This window comes from Arctopsyche grandis, chromosome 7 (assembly GCF_051622035.1).
Source record: "Arctopsyche grandis isolate Sample6627 chromosome 7, ASM5162203v2, whole genome shotgun sequence".
NCBI lineage: Eukaryota > Metazoa > Arthropoda > Insecta > Trichoptera > Hydropsychidae > Arctopsyche > Arctopsyche grandis.
The window spans coordinates 12860823-12885374 of NC_135361.1; the positions used below are offsets into that span (position 1 = coordinate 12860823).

At 32.9% G+C, this 24552-nt stretch overlaps 2 protein-coding genes across 2 annotated transcripts in view; both read right to left on the minus strand.

The window, feature by feature from the left end:
• LOC143914307 (neurobeachin-like protein 1) overlaps positions 1-7415 on the minus strand; it is a 54736-nt gene extending 47321 nt beyond the window's left edge. The window contains exons 1-16 of the mRNA XM_077434483.1: positions 7184-7415; positions 6832-7029; positions 5925-6077; positions 5656-5854; positions 5493-5581; positions 3602-3751; positions 3166-3522; positions 2745-3082; positions 2524-2674; positions 2187-2443; positions 1860-2112; positions 1642-1788; positions 1204-1557; positions 968-1133; positions 757-890; positions 25-594 (exon numbers count right to left, since the gene is read on the minus strand). Coding sequence (XP_077290609.1) covers positions 25-594; positions 757-890; positions 968-1133; positions 1204-1557; positions 1642-1788; positions 1860-2112; positions 2187-2443; positions 2524-2674; positions 2745-3082; positions 3166-3522; positions 3602-3751; positions 5493-5581; positions 5656-5854; positions 5925-6077; positions 6832-7029; positions 7184-7234 — 3567 coding nt within the window. The 5' untranslated portion in view covers positions 7235-7415. The remainder of the gene's footprint in view (positions 1-24; positions 595-756; positions 891-967; positions 1134-1203; positions 1558-1641; positions 1789-1859; positions 2113-2186; positions 2444-2523; positions 2675-2744; positions 3083-3165; positions 3523-3601; positions 3752-5492; positions 5582-5655; positions 5855-5924; positions 6078-6831; positions 7030-7183) is intronic.
• Positions 7416-14028: 6613 nt separating this feature from the next.
• Positions 14029-24552, minus strand: part of LOC143914060 (uncharacterized) — an 82690-nt gene continuing 72166 nt past the window's right edge. Inside the window, exons 4-9 of the mRNA XM_077434151.1 lie at positions 20182-20271; positions 16185-16394; positions 15917-16104; positions 15658-15764; positions 15356-15497; positions 14029-15280 (exon numbers count right to left, since the gene is read on the minus strand). Of these exons, the coding sequence (XP_077290277.1) occupies positions 14029-15280; positions 15356-15497; positions 15658-15764; positions 15917-16104; positions 16185-16394; positions 20182-20271 (1989 nt within the window). The remainder of the gene's footprint in view (positions 15281-15355; positions 15498-15657; positions 15765-15916; positions 16105-16184; positions 16395-20181; positions 20272-24552) is intronic.

The following is a 24552-nucleotide window of genomic DNA, read 5'->3' on the forward strand; positions in this document are numbered from 1 at the left end:
TATGAAAGATTATCAAATACCAACTTTGGTCAAAACAATTTTAAATTCATCACTAAGCTTCAGGTTCAACAAAAGAACATAAAGAATTTCCCCAGTGTATTGTTCATGAAGCAACAAAAATATCTGATCTTTACAATTTCTCGTCTCCATTTGGGTTATCAACATTTCCATCGTTTCCACGATTAAAAACTCCTCTTTAACAGACGTCAAAAATCCCAGAATCGCTAACAGCTCTTTAATGTTGAAATCTTTGCTGATTAAATACTTGATTATGCCTAAAAGTGCCAAGCGAATCGCTTTCGCATCGTCTTCACTCAAAATTTCATTTGTCGAATAAAACGTTCTGATCACATCCAACATAAACTGAACGCCGAAATTCTTCCTGAAGTAATTCCTATCATACTTTATTAAATTTGACAAATATTGTACGTGTCCTATTCGTATGGGAAACGATCCTCGAGACCATATTTTGAAGTCAAATAGAACGTTTTGATACATAGATTTCAACAATTTATCATGCGGTAATGCGCGAATTGTTTCAATGAAGAGTTGAGTAGCCATTAAGACGTTGACGTCAATCAACGGCGCTTTACACTGCAATTCAACAAATGGAATACATTATTATAATAAAATTAGTATCAGATTATTTTACTTTGTTTTGTTTCTCATATTTCTTTATATACATTGAAAATGTATGACGTATTGTAACAAACTGTAAAATCGTAATAGCATAATGAGTGAAAATATTAACAATACCTGATGTAATAATAAGCCAACAATCCCAAGTCCATCGTATTTTACAAGTTCTTCTTGATTTAAAACGCTTCCGTTAATATTATTTTTCAATAAATTCAAAAACAACGATACGGGATTTTGATCTAGCTTCCATTCTTAAAATAAAACAATTATGATTAATATCTGGCGAACAATCTTTTTTTTTTTTTAAATATATACGAATTTAAGATACCCATAAAAGTCATCGAAGGCAAAACCTCCCAGTCGTTTAACTGTTCATTCAACGGACTAGATGATGCAAAAAATACATCCAGATCGAATTCAGTATCTGATGTAACACTCAAATCTTCCAAGAGCGGAAATAATATATACACATTTGCAATGGCATTAATAATTTCCTATAAAATTAATACAATATTAATTCCATAACCTAAAAAAATAGATTTATATTTAAGAACAAAATCAAACCTTAACTCCAGTTGTATGCACTCGAAGTGCTGCAGTAGTTCCGTTGTAAACTGGAGATGATCCTAAGTTCCAACAAGTTTTTTCCCAAGTTGCTACGGCACTGAAGCAAAACAGCAAACGACTATACATTTCTTGATTATCAGTTCCGTCTTCAGAACAGAGCATTTTATGGCACTCTGGACCAGCATCATACAACCATTTCGCAGCATTTAGAGTTAGAATATCATTGAAAAGAGAGACATGAGCTATGTGTCCGTGGAGGGGAGATTGGCTCGATGATTCCTGTGATGTCCTAGTTGAGTTTGTTTGGCCTGATTTTGACGATGAAGTACCGAATGATAAATAAGATGGAGCCTAAAAACAAATACATATACATATTTGAATATATTCATGCTATATGGAACATTAAATCTTTAAATAACATACTAATTATCTTACCTGCAATACTAATGATGGTAAAAATTGATTATTAAAGATAGACTTCACTAATGTGCCATGAAAGGATTCCTTTTCAGTCTCCTGCTTTTTACTATTCAACTTTGTTTCTTTCGCTATAGGTGCTCCAATGTGACAATGTATGAAAGCCTATTAAATTTTTCGAATCAAACTTAGTAAAAGAAAAAAATAGTAAAAATTTATTATCTAAATCGACTCACATCTCCAAATCCCTGAAATTTCATGCTGATAGCCAGTCTTTGAGTGCCATCGATGAACACGCTGATTTGATCATAATTCAAAGCCCGCCTGGCGAATAATAAACACACGGATATACAATGCCATTTATTATCGTTCAAATTGGCTGCTGAGACGGATGCAGTCTGTACGGAATTTTTCTTCAAAATATTTATGAATAAAACTCCAGCAGTGTCTATGAACACTTCCAAGCCTTGGCATGTTTGAGTGAGCAGACTGTAACATGATTTTAGTATTAGATTTTACTTATATTAAATATTTAAGGAAGAAATTGTATAACAGATACATACTTGAGAAGTTGGCGTTGTTTTCCGTACGCCTCGTGCGATTCTTGCAATTTGTCAAGACGTAACCAACAATGGAATGTGAAACCGTAAGAGGTGTTATTCCACTTGCTTATATTTGGCACATTTATACCATCAGTCTCGCTTTGGATGTCTAGATAAGTTTTACAAATGTTATCGCTATTTCTTGTAACATTACAGAGCGTGTGCAAAAGAGGAGTTTTGTGCGAGAAATCATTCTCAGGTCGCAGTATAAAAAATATCTGCGAATTATTGAAACAAGTTAATAAAATTTACATTCAATTATACATATGTTACTCTAAAAATATATAAAAATGCATACTTTCTTAAGCTCTTGAGAGGATATTGATATGCAAGCCAAATTATCCAATAAATTTATCAACGTTATCATGGATTTATTAACTGTCTGATTATGATTTGTAAAAACTTCACATATCGCTGATATGGTACCTTTTTGACAAGCCAACCATTTGCTGAAAATAGCATCAAATTAATAATCTGCACTAATAAATAATACAATTAACGCTATCTTAAAACACACACCTTCTTAAATTTTTCGTACATAACCAAGATATCTGTTGGGAAAGCCAAGATTGATAGTCTTCTTGCATCAAGTGTATGTGCTGCAGAAGAGTTATAACAACTTCCGCATTGCATAAAGGTATTTGACTGTCGTTATTTCTATCACCATCCATAGCCATGTATACGAACTCTTGTAAAAGCTCCCTTGACGTATCGCCGAGATTTATCCACTTGGTAATTATAGTATTGTAATCACACTTAATAGATAATTTCTTCCTTAGTGTTCTCGAAATCGACAATAACCTTGTTAATGTCTTTACACATTCTACTCCTAAAGTTTGCTTATCTACAACTAACGTCTGCAACATAGAAATAAAAATATCACCATTCAAATATATTCCAAATATGTATTAGTAATTATATATGTATTTGATTCGCTTACAGCAGCGCTATCAGGAATTGAGATCAATATGTTAATGTAGTTCAAATCCACCATTAATTGACATATTGTTGTCCTACTTGATTCAAAATCGTCTAATAATTTCCTAATAGTAATTAAGGCAGAACACAACATGTATGACAACTCTTCATTGAATGCTTTGCTCTCATCGACGTTCGATTCATCAGTCCTATCTAAGGTCTCACTAATAAAATATGTATCTTCGTTAATACTATTTGGAACATTTCCACTATTGTCGACTAACTTATTACTAGTATCACTTTTGCCTAAGCTTCCAGAAATTATTTTTTTTATGCTGTCTGTATACATCTCTAAAATGAGAGACAATTCTATTTGGCGCTGGAATACAAAATGATACAAAATATTATTTGAAAAATTGATAAAAAATCAACTTAAAGGGAAGTATAAATTAACAAACCTGCTCCGGAGTGGATTTATGTAAAACTTGTACCATTACGGTGAAACAACTTAAAGCGATAGTTCTAACGTTTTTATCTACCCTAACGTTTGATATTATTCTTATGATTAGAGCTACCGTAGCTGGACACACCGCACGTAGAGCATTATGCTAAAATGATTGAAAAAAAAATTAATTAAAACATATTATTAACTAGAAAGTTATACAAAAAAAAAAAAAACATTAAAATGCTAACACAAAAAAAAAACAAATGTTTCTATTACAGTCTAAAATATTGCATTTTTTTCTGTTTTAAGAGAATATATTTATAGTATACCATTCAACTGATTATAAAAAATTATCATGCAATAAATATATTATTGAAAAAGATACATAAGAAATTAAGGAATGCTGATACATTGAACAGATAGACAAAGAAAAATATATAGGAACAAATTAGGCTCGTTTAAAATAAAATACATCATATACATATAATATGTACATGCACAAATGATAAACACACATATGAAAAAGTACAGATATATAAATAATAGATACCACCATACAGATCAATGTATTTCTATGAAGTTTGTTGTTATATGTAGGTTAGGTTAATTTATGTTTGAGTGTAATATATTATTCATTTGCGCATATTGATTGTTATGGGGATATTTATTAGTATAATGACGTATTGTGTGTAACCGTACCGAGATGCATCTACTAGTCCAGCGATAGGCAACTATTGTTTAGTAGTGCCATATTTCATGAAAACTGAAATAAATTGAGCAGTTGTGAAAAATATAAATACATTTTAGAGACTTTTTTAAAAGTATGTCTAGATTTATTTTCATAATTTAAAGTTTCTAAAAAGAAAGCATGTATTACATACATGTTTATCATAGTTAAACAATTAAGGTGAAAAATTTATAGATTACATAGATTGCTCACCTCAGTACTATTCCACACAAATTTAATAACATGTTCTACATATGTACAAAGTACACACAAATGATATGATACATACGCATATATATATTAAATGATGATTCCAGTGCTGATATTAGTCGTAAAAAGTACATTTAAGTCATAATGAATGCCGTGAAAAAAATCAAAACAAAAGTAATGAACGAATGAATACACAGCAATATACAGGTATGTTCAATAACATTGCAATATACACAAAATATTAACTCTAAGCCGGCGAGACACGATTACTCGAATGCATTACAAATCATCAGATAACTATTTTCAGCGTCGTCTTTGCATGCACACTTTCAATGCTGTTATAATCTTTTCTAAACAATACAAGCAATCTCCTGTTAGTAAATATGCATACATATGTGTTAGTACATAATATAAAATAAGTTAGTAAAGCAAATAATACACACTGGCTCTAACAAAATTTAACCACACACTCACCCCATTCCCATGGCTAGAATCACCTGCTAAATTCGCATCAATAACACTATTATTTGTCTTAGACAACATACTCTGAAATAACAGCCCATATCACCATCAATTAGTAGAGTAAGATTGTTAAAAACTATAATATTTTAAAAATACTAAACGGGTAATCAAGCTGGTTATTTAATACATGTTAATAAACAATGTTAGATCTAAAAATACTAAAAAAATTGCATAAAATACATATTTTTAAATCAGAAAAAAAAATTTCATTTGTAGTACTACGAGTTAATATTTTTAGTATGTGCAACTGCATTATCTTTATCGATGATTAAATGAATTATCAGGTAAATCAAGCATAGCCAGACACCTTCGATGTTTTATACTTCACAAAAACAGAAAAGAAAAACTGATTAAATTCATATACTTTGTACAAATTTGCAAATATGTGATGATAAAGCAAATGTACCCATGTGTGTGGAGATAATGTAACAAAATCGTTTTATACCTGGGCTCCAGATATGGTCGCACCCAAAACATTCAAAAGTTCGATACATACAGGAGGATACTTAAAGATATCATCGGTCTGAAAACAATCTACAAAAAAAATCGACATAAAATTAACATAACATTTACAATCATATCGATTCGATTTAAAAATAAAATCTCACCATATATAAACGGAATAACTTCGACATGCAATAGCGATGGTTTAAACAATAATTTGGAAAAATCAGCGTTTCGATCCAACAAATGGTTCCTCCATGTTAGATACGGGTCATACATCCCTTCCAAGAAATGACAAAACGATGATATAATTGACTGCATTATATCTAGATCACCCTTCAACACGTCGGATGAACTCAAAAGCTGAAATTAGTCATAAACGTTCAATTGAAATAATGAAATATATAAGAATAGGTAGTGAGGATATACATACCCTTTTTATGCAACATGCAGCCATCGGTTCGGATAAATTGACATAATCACAAGAAGCTATAAGAGGAATGTTGTCGAAATTTCTACATATTATGAATAAACATCGGAATAGTAGACGAATCTCCTCCAAATCTTGGACTCCCAATCCAGATTCCTAAAACGACACATAAAAGAAATGTTAATGATTTTTTTTTTATTTTGACAAGAGATAACAAACAAAGGATGCTACATAAACAATTATACAACGTTCTACGTCACCAACAGAAAAAATATTCTATCAAATCATTATCTATAAGGAAAACTACACAATGAAATCTAAAAGAGTTTAAACTAAGGAAAAAACAACGTAATCAAATTATAGGCGACTGAATTGATGTGTAAAATTACTGCTAAGATTTTTTTCAATCGATTACTTTAAAAAAATTTCATGTTTTTTTTTTCAATTATTGTATGTATACATACATATAAAGTTTATACATACGTTTATATATATAAAATTCTAACAAATGTATATTTCCAATTGGATAAATACATAGACTATATCCTACATAAGTAGATTCACATATAAAATATTGGTTTTTTATGCACTTCAGCTAAATCTTATTCATTAATCAAAAATATTCACGGACAATAAAACTTTGTTATAAATCTAATAATATACTATACTGAGTTATAAATCAAACGCTGTAATTATATACTATATATAATACGTACTTAACAGTTCTGAATAAGGCATACAAGAACATGGCTCTGCATAAAGCGTCCAAACCATATGATAAATATTTTGACAAACACTTATTATGCGAGTCATTTGTTGTTAAATACAAAAGGCATAACATTTGTTAACAATATTCATGAAAATATTGTTCAGATAGGTATGTATGTGTTACAGAACAATGAAAATATACCTTTTCAACTTTCTCATTGGAAATGTATAGAAACTTTCCTATCGCCGCTAGCAATTCATCTGGTAATTTTGCCAAAATAGGCACACTGTCCGGCTGTACTTCCGACCACAGCGGAACATCATCAAAATCCACACCGCACTGTTTCTCCCAAATGTCAACAAAGCCCGACACAAACTGCCAGAAGTAAGTCGCCTCGTTCTAAACAGACAAAACAACAACTAAAACAAATTATCGGGAACATATCATCACAAAAAGTAACGAAGTTTCACGGCCTGCATATATGTATGTTTATATTTATGAACGAAGTACATAACCAAAACAATGAGTCAACGGATGAGTAGTGAAGGTGTACCTGAGTGGTGTACTGGATCCAGAGAGAGTAGATGTTGGTCTTGGAATCCATTTTGAGGAAAGCCAGATTCGGAATGAGGGGTTTGGGGATGGTCGGGGGCGCGGGGCTGCGGCTGGAGCGCCCGCCCCGCTCGCACTCTCACACTTGACAGCTGACACCGCTCGTCGCCAAACTACACCGTTTCATCTACCGTACCTTCTATACGTCAAACTCTAAATGTCAATTCGTCATTGGAAAAGAGTACGTGAAAGGATGAGTCATGGGTAAATATGCATGCATATAAACTGATAAATTGGATTATCTTTGTCAAATCAATGAAATCATCTGTATTTGATTTGAATGATTTCCTTCGCAAAGTTGATTTCCAAATTTATAATAAAAAAGAGGGCTGAATTCTGTATTATAAATCTAACCGGTCTCCCTCACAGGACCGAAAGTGAAACGCCCGAAAACGCAAAGATCGAAAATCGAAAGATCTTAAGTCGAAAGATCAAAAAAAAAGGGTGCATGGTACTATGTACATATATATAATATATATGAGTGGCATGCGGTGAAATTATATCTCTTTTTGTCATACAGCCTTGTTTAATGTGCGCGTGCAGAATACGGGAGGAAATGCCTGTTCCTCTTGTTCCTGTTGTATCCTGCTCACGCAAATTAAGTGAGTATGTACAACGGGGGGAGAGACCCTTTTTTTATCTTTCGACTTAAGATCTTTCGATCTTTGCCTTCCAATATTTGCGTTTTCGGGCGTTTCACTTTCGGGCCCGTAAGGTAGACCCAAATCTAACATATGAACGTTAAGACTTAGCTCTGGGGGAACACAAAGAAAATATTACAATTTACTACGTACACAGAAATTAATTATCAGATTTAAAAAATATTAAAAAAACTTTTGTTGGTATTATCAATTAAAAGATATGTGGAGTCATTAATAAAAATCAGAAATGTGGAGTCATTAATAAAAATAAAAACGATCCGGGCTCCGACATTTTCTCTCAATCACAAATTTAAAAAATGTAATTTTTTCCATTGATTTAATTTTAGTATATTTCTGGAGTATTAATATAATATATAGAGAGATTATGAAAATATTTAAATTTCAATAAAAATAATTATTTTATATTTTGGATTTTTATTTGTGAATATACCAACATACATATTTTGAGTTATCGATTGTATACACTCAGAAAAAAATCATTCTTTTTGCTAGAAAAATGTCATTTGTCTAGTTCAAGTTACGGTTGACACAGGGCAATAGTGTCGTTTTTCACTTGCAGGGTAGTATTCACCACGTTCAAACTTCAATCGTGTCTACTGAAAAAAGACACTTTTTGACTTGTGACGTTTTTCTTCCGGACTGACGATATGTACATACATATGTTAATACATTAAGATTGTGTAAGTATAACATTAAGAGTGTCTACATTAAGAATATACCTACATACATATTTGTCTGGTAGCCTGCACTCATCACTATTTTCATAATTCAAAGTGATGTATGAGTGGTAATTGGATTATTATGTACATTGCGATCACCCAAAAGACAATTTTTGCCATGAAAATCGCGAATACGGAACATTTAGCACTCGAGTTCTCGTTAGTATGATAGTTATTGTTAGTATGATGGACATTTTGGCTTCCAGATGTTCTGTTATAGAGGTTTTATTGACTTTTGGGCGCTCTTAGTCTCCAAAAAATCTCCATCAATGTACCTACCCAATGCATGAATAAAATTTTAACAATCATTGATCACTAATTTAGATTCAGTGTATGTATATACATATGTATGTTTATTGTTTCTTTTGCATTTTAAATCTGTATAATAAAATTTGTGAAATTTTTTTTAGAAGACAGCACTACTAAATTTTTATACAATTATGTATTCACATATTCTATTTGAATCAATCGCAATACATACGATATCGTAATGCTTATGACATTTTTGGGTAACCAGACAATTACACACAAGACACTTTCAAACGAGGAAAGTGTATTTAAATATCCATACATCATTTTTGGAAATAACATATTAATAATGTGTGATATAAATCGTCTGATTGTATTATTTTGTATTAAATTAAATTAACTGTTAAATTTTTCAAATATTATTTGCCACGCTTTACATAATTCATATGTCATAGTTATGTATTATGTACATATAACTTAACCATACTTACATTTTCCTTTAGATTCCAATAAACAATCTTCTTATAAAATTCCAATAAAAACTTCTATAAACCAGAAATTTCTTTGTATATAATATTAAGCAGCACAGAATAAATTTAATTACATACATTCATGTATTTATGTATATTGGAATCTTAAAAGAAGAGATCCAAAAATTCGCCATTAATTTCAAATGAAATAAATAAAATAGAGATTTGGAATGATTATGTTGTGGAATGTTCTTTTTACAAAGCATTTATTAGTTTTATTATTGTGATTAGGGTTTTCAAAATGATCATAATGTGTAGGATAATAAAATAAATAAATGTGGAATATTATGTTTATTAATATTTGATGCTATTCAGATCATCATAATTAAGCAAAAACAGCAGTAATTTTCCATTGACAAATTCAAATAATTACAATATTTTATCATACAAATAATTTGAAAAAGAATACTAAATAATATATTTTATATGTCGTTTATAAATATAAAACAAACTAATACATTTTCGACTAGAATTTTATTTATTTTATTTAAAGGATAGAATATCAAGATTTTTATAAAAGAAAAAATTGAATAATCAATTAAATTGGCATCACACCCTCATTTTTCCATATTTAGATTACATTTTATATTTATTTTGCAACGATTTATTGTAAACAGAAAATCGATAAATTATGCAAAAATGGTGAGTACCTTTTCTTTTTAATGTAAATCAAAAATTTATATCACACGTCGTATGAATAAAAAAGTTGAATCATTACATATTTATACTTTACATATGTAGGTACAAAAAACGTATATCACAGAAAAATAAGAAAAAAATAAAAATAAATTGAAAAATATACATTAATTCACGACTTCATATTTGTCTCTTGGAAAGGTATAATGTACATATTTACATCCACTATTATGCAAAAAGTTTTGTAATTTTCATTTAAAAGCATTTATTGAACACATGCCGTTTTGAAATTCCTTTTTTTAAATATGCAATAATTCTTACTTATAGATGAGAAAGAGAAAAATTGAAGATAAAGTAAAAATAGTGCTTAGCGCTCTTTCGACTGAATAAATGTTTTATCAAAAAAATTATCATTAGTTTTTCTTGTGAAATGTATTACTCATCTTCACCAAGATTATATTTGTAAACTTTTCGATTCATAAATTCTTAATAAAATTATGAAATTTATTTCTTTGGTTAATTCTTCCAATCAAAGAAAATATTTACTGCAATAGAAGTCTATAAGTAATATTTTTACTTCAAATATCTATATTATTAAAGTTTCAGTTTAGATATTAAACATAAATTATTGAGACTTAATAAGATTTAAATAATCAATATTACACTTGCAATAAATAATTGAAATAATAACAATATATTTGGATTGACTTATAAAGGAACATATATTTTTTTAAACTTAGTTCTGCGAATAAATTTTATTAATGTCAAATGCAATATAAGAAAATTTAATCTTCAACAAATTACCTTATATAGTATCTATAGTGATCGACAATTTATACTAAAAATATTACAATCTTTTTTAATGTATTTTTACATCAATTTGTATATAAAAAGAAAATGTGAAAGTTTTTTTTTATCTTTTAGACGTATTGTATAAATTGTTGTGCTGGTTTATAATACGATAGGAAGAATATGTACATACAATTTTCTTATTGAAATTATATATTATGATCGTACATATTATATGTATACCAAATTGAATTTATAAAAATCTATTTTATTATTTTAATGCACTCATAAATAGTAAATTTGATTGCTTGTATATTAAATCTAAGAAATTCGAATTTTATACAATTAAATAATTATATAAAACAGTTCATCTAGAATTTAATTACTTAACTTATTATATTTATATATTTATATATGTATATATGTATATATGCATATATTTGAATATATTACTTTTCTATTTTCGATGAATTATGCACATCTCTCTTTACGATATGTAAATATTATTATTTCATAAAATATTCCTATTTTTATTTTACAATGGTTTCTTACACTTAAAATAGTTTCTTTTTTTAGAAAATATTTGTAACTCAATTTGATTACTTTAATATATATGTATGTATATATAACTTGTCCATATTAAGCTTAGCATAGTAAGAAATATAAATAATATTTTTCCTAGACGAGTTGCTCCTATATACAAATATGCAATAAATCCATCATCTGAGTACTTCTAGTTCTGCATCACCAGCTCTAAAAAAATGAGAAAATTTTACGTCGTTTAAAAATTTGAAAGAATAATTGTATATATTATGTTTATATGTATAAATGAATAGAAAGAAGAAGCGAGTTTGCATTGTCACATTGACGTCAGCACAACACCAAAAGAATAACGCTTTCAAATCTCTTTGTCTATCCTCCACATAAACCCAGCACTAAATTTAAATATACCTTCACTAATGAACGCATTGCTATTGATTGAGTAGCGTGTTGGTCACCTCAGAGATGGACAGCAAAGGACTCCGGTCCGGCCGATCTGTGTGTGGGAGCCTCCGTTGCTCGAGGAACTGTAAGGCAAATGACTGATTATGATATAATATAATTACTTATGTAAACATATATTCTATTATAGATTCTAAAATTCTCTTTATAATATGCTTATAAATTCATAATGAAAAAAAATTTCATTTTTGGATTCCTGCGTACATTATACATACATTTTAATCTATTTAATTAAGCCGTGTAATGTATTATATTAATTTGAAAATATAAAGTAGACATTTCAGAAATGAAATATTATAAATCGCATAATAAATTTAAGAAGTAACGGATTATTTGATTTTTTGTATTAAAAAAGTGCAAAAACAGCGATGAGAATATAAAGCAACCGAGCAATAGGAAAAAAGCATGCTTAAATTGAACCAATAAAAATTGTGTTTTATTTTTAGGAATAATCAATTGGATACTTAGTGAAATTGCAAACTATTTATTATAAAAATAAATAAAATTGAATTAATGACATGCAAGTGAATTAAAATAATCGATTTATAAATCAAATGAAACCCTTTCTTGATAATTTTATTCTTAAAAAACAAATGATCTTTCGAAGCAGCGGAGGACAGCACTTTTTATTTCTTTGTTGTTTTCCTTTCTTAAAAATCTTTTTGAAATGTATAATTTTTAATTTTGATCACATTAAACGACGATAACGACTATCTGCCGGCTGCTCCCCCTCCCATCCACCGCAAATGTTTATTCGTTTATTGTCTATTCAGTTTTATTAGAATAATAATAACGTCGACATGCACCATACGAACTTTGAACGCTACATAATTTCGACGATCGTAAAGACAAAAACGATAAATGACATAAGACTAAACCAGCGTTTCCCAAACTGTACACTACGAAACTTAGTCGATCCGCAGGACAAAATCATTAAGAGCGCTCTAAAACATACATATACTAATAGTATATTAAAAATGAACACTAATAACTGTAACTGCCATATATTATACATAGTTCAATAATTCAATGAATTCGCAACAAATCGAATTACTATTTAAATTTTATCGAATTGATATTAACTCGGTGGATCATGAATTGACTATGATAATATGCTAATTTTGATTGGGAGAATAAAAATAAACCGAACAGAACTGATTATTAAACTATTTTTGCTGTAATTAATCAAACGACATTATTTTTATTTTATATGCATTTCGGTTCTAAAAACTTAAGACTGATCTATTTATAAATTCGATAGTAAATTTGAAAAAAAATCACAAACACCGAAAATAAACATTTGATGAATCTAGTTCTAAAAAATCTGATAAAAATACATTTCTTTACTATATTGGTAGAAAACTGTTAATTTAATTTCTACTTTCTCCACGTATGTACGTAGAAAAAAACTCAATCGATCACTGATCATGTTTTCATAATCTAGTTTTGAATCTGCTCACCAATTTAATTCGAAGAAGAAGCGTAAAAAATTTAAAAAATATGTAATTTTTATCAGCTTTTGAACTTGACTGCTTCAATTTTTGTTATTTGGGTGAGTCACGATTTAAAGATAGCTACAATTGAAATGTTTTGCAATCTTTGCCCAGTTTCAAGGCGAAATCTGACCACCATCAAGGATACTTTTCTCACAGCGTAAATAGCAAATTCTGAATAAATTAGACCATCCATTAGGAATAGTCATTATTTTTTTATAGATCCGGATATTTTTAGGATGCGCTTTAGAGCGAAAACACACCGCAAGGAACGTGGCACGTGGAACGTCGACAAGTTCTCCTATATTTTTTTTATATTTAGATCACTGTCAAGCAAGGATAAATATTATATTACACAAGGATACAATTTTGCCGAAAACACTCCAGGGGGTAATTTTGGGACGGTGCGTGTTGGGCGTGCCATGAATCTGTGCAAGACACGCCACATTTTTTTCGCACGTACTATCTAAAAAACAACCATGTGCCACATTCATCGCTGTGTGTTATCGCCCTTAGTCAGGTTTCACCTTCAAACGTAGACCCAGTTGCGCCCTATCGTTTCAGTTCCTGTAGGAGTCACTGAATCAATTCCTTCTCCCCCCCCCCCCTTCTCACTTTCTGATCGAATTAGTTGAAAAAAAAACGGTTTGGGAAACGCTGAAGTAAACAATACAAAAATGAAACGAAAACAATAGTGTGTAGTGACTCACTGGGAGGCAGTGTGGTAGGGGTGGTAATACTGGTGGTGGTGCGTTGGGGGCCATACCTCTGGCTGGGGGGGGAGCGCGTGCATGGGGCGCGGGCTGGGCGCGGGCGGAGACCCTCCCCAGCGGCAGGTGGGGGCACGCTCCGGGTCCGCCGCCCCCGGCGACCGCGCGCCCCACATCAGCACCGTCTGCCGCGGCGTCTCGCCAAACTGCTGCGGGCTGCCCCCCGCCAGCCCCTCCCCCTTCAACTCCTCCATCTTCGGCGTTACCATGCCGTTCATATTCACCGGCGATTGCCCCTCCGAGTTGGACGAAGACATCGCGCCCCCGTCCGGCTGGTGGGGCGACTGCTTGTTCGACACCTTCCCAGCCGCCATCTTGTGCCCCATGTCCCCCATTTGTGAGTTGGGTGTCATCGCTTGCGCCGGATGCGCCACCCCAGGACTCACGGAGTACGGAGACGTCACGGCCACATTCGCCACTGCATACCCTCGACTAGCGTCCACGTACGACTGGTACTTCCCAGGCGACGACGGATCCATTATCTGCTGGCACGAATAGATCTTATCGTCCATCTGCATCACAGAAGACTTGCCGGCTATCGGATAGCCGTGGTGAGGAGTAGCACCTCCCGTATCGTACGTAGGAAGGGTGCAAGTCGTCCCTCTCGGCGACATCTCCAAAAATCCATTAGAAACGTAAGGTGAAGCTGTCGCCGTGTGGTACTCGGGATAGTACGTCCCCAACGGCCGATACTGATGGAACAGATTATCCGTAGCTAAAAATCTATTGTCTATCGAAGCAGGTGGATAGAGCGAGTGTTGGAAGTTCGCCGAGTGTCCCATATACGCCAGACCGTTGTCCGTAGCCGTGGGTACTGCCGGTGTGGCGTAAGGTGTTGGGTACATGGTGTTGAGGTTTGAGTAGGCCGCTGCTACTGCCGCTACGCTGCTCGAATCTGGACACATGTAGTCTGTAGGGACACCCAAGGGTGGAGGCGCCGGCGCCGGTGCTTGTGTCAGCTTGCGTTTCGTTCTGCACGTCGACAAAAAATCCCTAAGTTGCGTTTTGTATCGCCTGTTGACGCGTTGCGGACCTGGAGAGGTCCCTGTGGCACTCCCCCCGCTCGGCGAACCACTACCCACGAGCTGATCGGCGTCGGTAAAGTACGAGTTTGTTAGACCGGCGTCTAAATAGCTCACTTTGAAGTCCATCGTTCGTTTGCCTAATAAGTCACGACCCTCTTCTTCCCTGAAAATTGTATTAGGGGCAAAATTAATTTCAGCTCTTTAACTTTATGTTTTTGTTGAGTTTCGTTTTACTTACATTAGAGGTCTATGCGTGCTTATGACAAAGTCGGGTTTGGAATTTTTGTACACCAATCTGGAAGAAGTTTGCAACCATTGCCATTGACCCTCTTTGGTCTGGAAGCGGTAGGCGATCATTCCGGAAGCACCAGTCTTTAATACTGAAAAAAGCATGAAAGTTTTAAAGCATCTGTAATTCACAAAAATAATTGCATTTGAGTCCAATTTAACATGTTTTCATTTAAGACCAAGCCCCAGTCAACATTTTGCGATCGAGTTATTAATACATATTTATCGTAAGCATAAAAAAAATGAACTTACATTCTTGATGAGCGCTAGCGACGTATGACAAATCTTCATAATGTACCAAATCATAACCACCCATGTTGGCTAATTCAGAATCGGAATAGCCCAATAACAACTTTCCCCTAAAATTTTAACAAAACATCAATCACAAAGTTCCAAAACAAACAAACTATTCGACTAAACGAATATACATATAGCCATTGTGGCGCATTAGGTTCTTCCTGTAAAGCCACAATGGTCCAAAACTACTATAAATAAATAAATAAACGCAAACCTTTGATCCATGGAAACCAAAGCGAGATCTAACTTATGTTTACTTTTGAACATTACTTCTTTTTGAGGTATTTCTAAGAGTGAAGGTGGACCGAACGGAGTGCATATTGCAAATAGGGCTAAGGGTGGTTCTTCCGTTTTTCTATTTTGGCCATGGAGCACTTTCACTCTCCCTCGAATGTCCAATCTCTGCAAATCAACATAGCATTTATTAATACACATTTCAAAATGGTAACATTTCAAAAACAATCAAAACAAGAACAACTTACCAGAAAACCGGAAGTGTTATCTAATAAACATCGGAAGCGAACGGTAAACGATCTCTCTAAAAGTTGGCAACAATCTGGACGAAGTGCTTCTGCTAAAGATGCAGCTTGTCTGTCTGCAGGAAGGAAAGAGTTCCACATCAACTGCCGCTGAAGTTCTTCTCTATCCTCAGAGTGCACCAGCTCGTACACCGACTGATGCACAATATCAGACTGAAACGTTAAAAAAACAAAAACTAATTTTAGTTTTGGGTCATAAATATGTGAGCCGAAGTCACGCTGCGTACATTATGCGATGTGACGCCTGGAAATAAGTGTGACAGATTTTCGCCGATAAGAAAAGGGGAAACAAGGCCGAAACGCTTTACTTCACAAAAGATTGACAAGAGGGAATTGACGATGAATGATTAAAGCTCGCTTTCGATTAAGCGGTCACGTGTTAACTGTTTGCTATATAAGGTTTTGTTTTGGCACGCGATTCTAACTAACTCTTTCATGCCGCATAGTTCTACTTTGCGACTTAACAATTAGCGATTCTAAGCCCGCTTATAAAGACTTTAATTTTAACAAAACTAAAATTAAAATGTGTAAAACGAATTTTGCATGCCATGTACAATACATACAATACAGCTGCTTTAAGTAAAAATACCACAGCACAAGGGTGACCAACACGTCATGAAAGGTGTGCTTTGAATACGAAGGGATTAAATTAATGACGAATAGCTTAAAACCGTTGAAACATAATTACTTTGACAGCTTAGATAAGCCTGCTTCTGGATCTGTCAGTATTTATCGATTGTTTGTTTCAATTATCGATAATAGTTTGGATACAGTGATCACGAGAAGTCTATTATTTATTAATGGAATCAATGTCCTTTCTGATTTAATTTTTTATTTTTTACATACATATTATGTATACCAAAAAGAACTAGCAGGTAAACCCCAATGAGCCTACCTGGCCAATTACAAGCCTTTTTTATTACATAAATCGATGAATCACATCTATGATTTAAACCTGTAAATAGGTTTTATTGTACATATATCATATTCAAATAATGATGACATAGTGGATAAGATGGTTTTTGGCCAATTTGATGGAGGAACCGTTTCAACAATGAAACCAGATAAATTGGCAAACTCTGATAGAAAACGATCGATTTGGAGTTACAAAATTCTGACCAGCAGCACTACAGATAATACTCGGAATAGATTATTTTCAATTGAGTTCAACCCACGGGATCGAACCCAGCAACCTCTCGGTGGTTATCATTAGCACAACCATCAAGCTATGCTGCTGGCTAATATGTAACCATTGATCACATAATAAAACAATCGATTTGGAGTAAAATCAGCAGCATTTAAGATTATACTCAGAATAAATTATTTCTTCAATCGAATTTGGATCAGGGGATCAAATTCGGCAACCTCTCGGTGCTTAGCATAAATAAGGTAAAGCAACTACCGAACCATGCTGCTGGTTGATGATGACTCATAGTAATTTTTTTTTGATTCACTGTACTTCTGAATAATATAATGAGAAATCCCTACTTTATATAAGTTTTTATTGATCACGACTAACATTAAATGTTGACAGTGCTGCTGAAGTACAAAAAATAGTTATCGAATGTTCCTTAATAATACTAAGATGTTGCTGAAGAGGATTCAATATATGTATGTATATATGTACACTTGACATTGAATGGACAATGCATGAAAGATGGCAAGAATGAATGCATATTGAAGTCCTCAAACAATATGAATTTTGAAAATTCATGTTTATCGCTTTACTGTCATCACCTACGGATCGATTCTTTCGTAAATATTTGACGAGCGTAAACGTGCGTTTTGTTTAAACGTACAATCAATGGCCAAACGCCGGGTACTTGTCTGTTGACATTTTACATTAGAGTTGTGCATTAGTGGTTTGTTGGTACTTTGCATTTTCCAGATCGGAAGTCGTCCAGAAGGGGGAGAGTGAGACTCTCCGGTGCGTAACGAAGGGTGTGGGGTCACTCGCAATCGACCCCTAATGACCCGTACTAATAATAATGCACACTTACATACTTGCGAACGATAAATAAACAAATGAATGAATAAGAACGCATCTCGTATGTAAATGAGATACAAAAGGAGAAGGTCGGATAGCCCGGTGCGTATCGCGGGATGATTTAGTCATTCAGCGGGGAATCGATGACCGGTATAGATTTATTCACTGGGATTCGTATTCACGGTCGAGCGGTTTGCTTCAAAGACCACCTGACACCTTTACGTTGGTTGCTAGTGGCCGAAATTTAATTTAAAGCTAAAATACGATTGAAACTTTTGTTTAGTGATGATTTTAATATCTTAGAAGAAAGCCACAATGATTTTAAGTCTTAGCAAAATTACAACCATCTGCAAAAAGAAAGATGTATGTATGTAATATAATATAATATGTGAGATGTACTAAATTTCACTTATAAATACAAATACTATTGGTGAAAAATGAGTATATTATACATGTTACAATCCAAGTGTACATTTAGATCGTTCAAGAACATACTAGTTTGTTCATACACGAACTATTAGGCATAAGTTTTCTCATCCTCTATGTGTCCTCTATGCGTATCCTGAGTTTCAATATCTTAAAAATGAGCGGAAACATGAATCATAGCAACGTTATAATGTGCTGTCTACAGGATTTCCCTTTTAAATACTTCCCTTTTAAATGAGCCATTTTTAAATTTTAATGAAACTTTTTAGTATCTTCATTTGCGAATTGACTGGATTTACGTGGGAATTGTTTAAAAATATATGATCCATTATAATTGAAAGTGGTGTGGTGAAAGTCCCCTTTTATTTCGAGAAATATCTCGCAAAACATTAAATATAAATACAATATTTGCGTTTGCTTGTAATACGTTTATTCTGCTTTTCCTAGATTTTGAACATTTCGAATTAAAACAAGTGATAATAATTTGTGGATTAAGTCCAACAGAAATAGTGTTTTTGGAATTGAAAATTGGACTTTTTCAATTCCAAAAACATTTTTATGTAAATATAACGGTTTATATGTTAAAAAGAATTATTCTAATTTTATAACACTCCAAACTCAACATTTTACAAATCAAATTCAACCATAGGAAATGCATTCTTTAAAATTTTCGATTTTATCTGTATGAAGTTTACGAGGATTTCAAGTATCATGTATGTATGTATATGTATGTTATCTTTAGTACCAAAACCCAACAAATTCATTTTCATAATTTTGAACTAATCACGAAAAACTTATTATCATTTATCATTTCATTTCTATTTTGGATATATCTCGTTTTAATTTTGGGGGGCCTCACATAAAATAAAATAATTTAGGGCCTCACCACATCTAAATCCGGCCCTACTGTACTAGTAGGTACTTACATGAGAGATTCCATTTAAATTAATAAATATTTCTCATATATAGATACATACATACATACATACTTCATATTTTTAAATATATTTGTAGGCTTTTATGCGAAACAAAGATAACCTACACTGAAAAGACATTTGTTGATCATAAAAAACAAAATAATTATGACTTTAATATTAATATAAATAAACCATATAACGCAAAATTAATCAAAAAATAATATATTACAATAAAATATTCTTAGAATTAGAAAAAATCTATAGATTCTAGATCAGCCCCATTTTTTAAAAAGGTTCTCAAACTTTGCATACAGTGATCCATGAAAGATGTAAAAATCATTAAAAAAATAGATGTTTTTAACCAAAATGAATTTTTAAATGTAATTTGTTTGAAAATGGCATTCAATTTCATATATAAATTCTTCATCTGCGTACAACATTTTTGTTTACTTTAATTTCAATTCAAAAAAATTAAATTTGAAAACAGCGAATATATGTAATTGAAAATACAAAGCCTCAAATTTACGACATACACCCCAATATAAGGTTAACGCGTCCAGTTTAGCGCATTAATTTAAAAACTAAATGAAATACAAAAGGAAAAACTTACTTGATGGAAGCCTAGGTAACTTTCTATACTGTGCGTCGCGAAGAAAACTTCCCCTTCACACGTCAAAATCATCAAGAAGCCATTAAGCGCCTGCGAACAAAAAACAAACACACACAACATCAAAAAAAGCACACACACACACAGATATTGAACAGTTTAGCGACAATTTTGGCTGAAAATATCACCACACGATACATTCGATTAAAAATTATACGGCGGGATATTATACACCGGCGTGTACGACCGATTCGCCTTAGAAACGAAACGGGTCCGGGAAAATGAGCCAATTTCGAATTTACATTTTAATTGCGGTCACAGAACGTGTGTTCGGGAAATTTATGTCGTCGGGAATTACTTATAGCCGTGCGATTACGCGTTTCCCGCTCAAATAAAAGCACCCTTGAGCAAACGTGAAATTCACCTCCATTATACTTACGCGTCATTATCTAATGAATTATATCTGAAAACCATCCGCTTTTTCCGTTATAATAACTCGTAAAATTTTCATATTGCCACCGCCTTCCCGTCCCCCGATACTTCCAGGTCTGTCGTACATTATTTAAAGGAACGAAACAATACGGTATCGCGATAATAACACCCGGTATTGCGTATTAGTCGAGTAACAAGAAAATACCGTGGTCCCTGTGAAACTTAATGGTCGGAGAGAAAGATGTGGCCCTACGATATTTGACCGTGTAATTTTTTCCTTTTTTTTTTTTGAGCTCTTTGACGTAGACAAATGGGTATTTAATAAACGTTTAATGCGGAATTGTACGAAATTTATTATAATAATTATAACAATAGACCGGTGTACGTATATGTATGTATGTATGTATGTGTGTTAATGTATAATATTACGGTATTGATAAAATTGAAATCGCTAATCGCGATTATTTAAATGCGATTTCTTTCTAGCGAGCCGTTCGCGTGATTCGAATGCGAACTTTCCTATTATATGCGGAAAATTCTATAATGAACTCATTTATTTTTGATTCAATAACGAAGATGTGGATGATTGTCCAAATTTACAATACATATTAAGGTTTATTTCAAGACCGCCTTTCGAATTTCAAAGCGGAATCAAAACAAATAAAATGTAATTGGCATGGAATTTCATTCTGATTAATATCAAAGATATTTTAAACATGTTTACATTACTAATACGAAAACCGAGCTTTCAATTTTACAATTTAATTTAAAATACATATCTATAAGACATACACTAATGTCATAAGCAGAGCCGTGGAGTCGCCCCAATATTTACCGACTCCGACTCCGACTTTATCTTATGATTCAACTTTGACTCCGACTCCAATTTAAAAGATTTTAGTAAGATCTTTTAAATAGCGATTTCAAAATATAAAAAAATAAAGGAATTAAAAAGTCACTAAAAATTGACAGGTAACCCAATTTATTGAATTATTAGTAATTAAATAGGTATAAATAAAGTGTAAGTACATACTTTCATAATGCATGTGTATGAATTTCATACACAAACAAATTAACTTAATAAAGAAAATGGAGTCAAATGAGATTACTAAAAAATGATATGAAGGAGACAACAATCGGCCACAATACATCAAATACGTGCAATTTTAAGTATAATGTAATTTAAATTCATCATCATATATACATATAATAGAGCTTAATATTCTGTGTGTCTGTGTGAAATGACTCTCGCTGTCATAGTCGTTTCGATTCAACATATGTATGTACGTCACAGTTAAAACACTGCCAACAAAACGTACGAATATAATACGAACATAATAATAGATAAAAAAAACTTCTACAATAATCTGAAACAAGAAATCTCATTATCACATTATTTAATTATTATTTTATATAACGGAATAAATGTTAAGCAACACGATATATGTAACTAACTGTAATATATTATATACAAAAGCGATAAAGATAATTCGTCAAAAATGAAATTCGATTTCGCCTTCTAAGTATTATATTATATTATATTATTATGATTTATCAAACATTTAATACAAAGCAGCCACATAGCAAATTTCAGTCGATAAAAATAAAAAAAATAACCTGCCAGGATTTGAACTCTGAACCTTAAGCTGAAGCCAACCGAACTTTCCACCGATTACAATGCAGTACTTTTTTTTGTACTAAAAAATGCTAAAAATATATACATACATATATACAAAAGGACATTGTATTGGAAGTGTAAATGTGTTATATAATAATTATATGTGGGTGTAGTGGGGCGTCGGCTTAGAAATAAAGGCGTGAATTAGCCACACCCTGGCTCGAAACTAACCTCCGATAATTCACCGAGCTTTGACTGAAAATATTTTTATGGAGGGCGTGGGTAAGCGCGCCACTGGCCGACTTTCGTACTTTATGGCAACACTCGTTGGCGAATAAATTACCAGGCGGCGTGCCACGAGGCCTCTGAGGCACACACACACACACATACATATTAACAAGCCTCATTCCAGAATCAGACATATGATATTCAGCATCGAATCTATTTATCTCTGTGGGCTTCTTCACCTGATCCACATGAGTCATAGATTTTGGGTATTTGTCAGTGGCGTAACCAGAAAAATCGTTCCCGCATGCAAATGCTAGCCAAAGGCACCCCTTTAGTATATATTTTTAATTAAATCAAATTGAAAATTAACTCACATAATTAACACTTGCCTTGCTGGACTTCAAGCGCCCAGTTAAAAATGTGTGTTTTAAGGTAAAATATTGAAAATTCTATGAGGTTTATTATTGTAATCTAATAATAAAACTGAATGTCTGTTTTTTGCGTATAGGCTCCTAAGCCACTCAACCGATTACGATGGAATTTTCAGAATTTGTTGTATGCATGTCCGGGAAACTTACTGTGAAAAAACCTCTTAATAATAATATTCGTAATTACAATTTTACCGACTCGAAAGTTTGAAGCGTGATTGTGTAGTCAAGGAAATGTGTTGGTAACCACGTTACCAGTTGGTTTATGATGACACGGCGTTGAAGAGACGTTAATTGAGCTCCAACCATCACTTGAAACGGGAACGGGAACGGGAATTGCATGCCTTATTCTGGCATTGCAATGCATGCCGGGTCAGCTTGTTAGCTATAAAATCGTTTTATCATATATTTGTTGTCGAAAATGTAAAATAAGTGCAAGAACATAATAAAAAAATAGCCGTTGAAACAGAGTCGTCATTCCAAGGCAAATATCATTCACACACTAACAGTTGTGCACAGCGTGCTGAATGCCCCCTCTCTCTCTCTCTCTCGCATCTGTGAGGCAGGTGTACAAGAGGCTTCCCGTGAAAATAATTATTTTCGTCGATATATATCATTTTTTATATTTCGTAATCAAATCATTCAAATCATTGAGGTTTTGATGAGGAATGCATAAAATATGAAGACCTTGCATTCAGTATATTTGGAGACATCAAAAAAGTCCTGGTCACTCGCTAACCATCACCGTGGCGAGTGTTAAAATGCTCTTTTCCCTCGCCTTCAATGTTGCAAATTCTGCAATTATGTACATCTTTCAAAGACATTCTACTTTAACATCGTTTTTGTAGATCATTGCAGACAATTATTAATGGCGTGAAAAGGAGTACGAAATCGTAAAAATTTGACACGCAATGTGTTGCGTATCAAATGTGGAGTATAAAATTTTAACTAGTGCTTCCTATTAGATATATGAAAGATTATAAATTAGCAAAATTTTTATTTAAAAACTTTTTGGGCCCCTAAATCTAAAAGGTCCGCATGTATCGTTCGATCAAGTTGGAAAGAAAGTAAGGGCGAAAACACACTGAGTGGGACGTGGACGAAAAAAAAACGCAGCACCCATATACATGGTACACAATCCCAAAAATCACCCCCTGGAGTGTTTTTGATGATATTTTACCCTCGTATTTATCATTGCTTGACAATAATCGATAACGGTGAATCCCATATTTGAATAAATGTAAGAGAAACTTGTCGGTTGCATATGGATATGCATATACGTGCGACCTCCCAAACATATTTATTACGCAAGTGCCCACCGGGAAGCTAAGGACACGTGACGTCCCATACCACTCAGCGTATATTCGCCCTAAAGGTGCAAACACACATAATTGTACGGCACAGCATGCCTAGTTTGACTCCAATTGTGAATGGGCGTATATTATGTCATTGTTAAATCATACGATCTCATTATTTCAACAAGTTTCTCCAACATTTCTTCAAATATGGGAATGACTGTTATCGGTAACTGACAATACAAGGAAAATATATCACCGAAAACAGGGGGTGAGTTTTGGCCTGGTATATGTATATTAGGCGTGCGAATGTTTTTTTTTTACATGTGCAAAACTATCTAAAATGCTGCGTACCATTCTTTGTGTCTGCGCC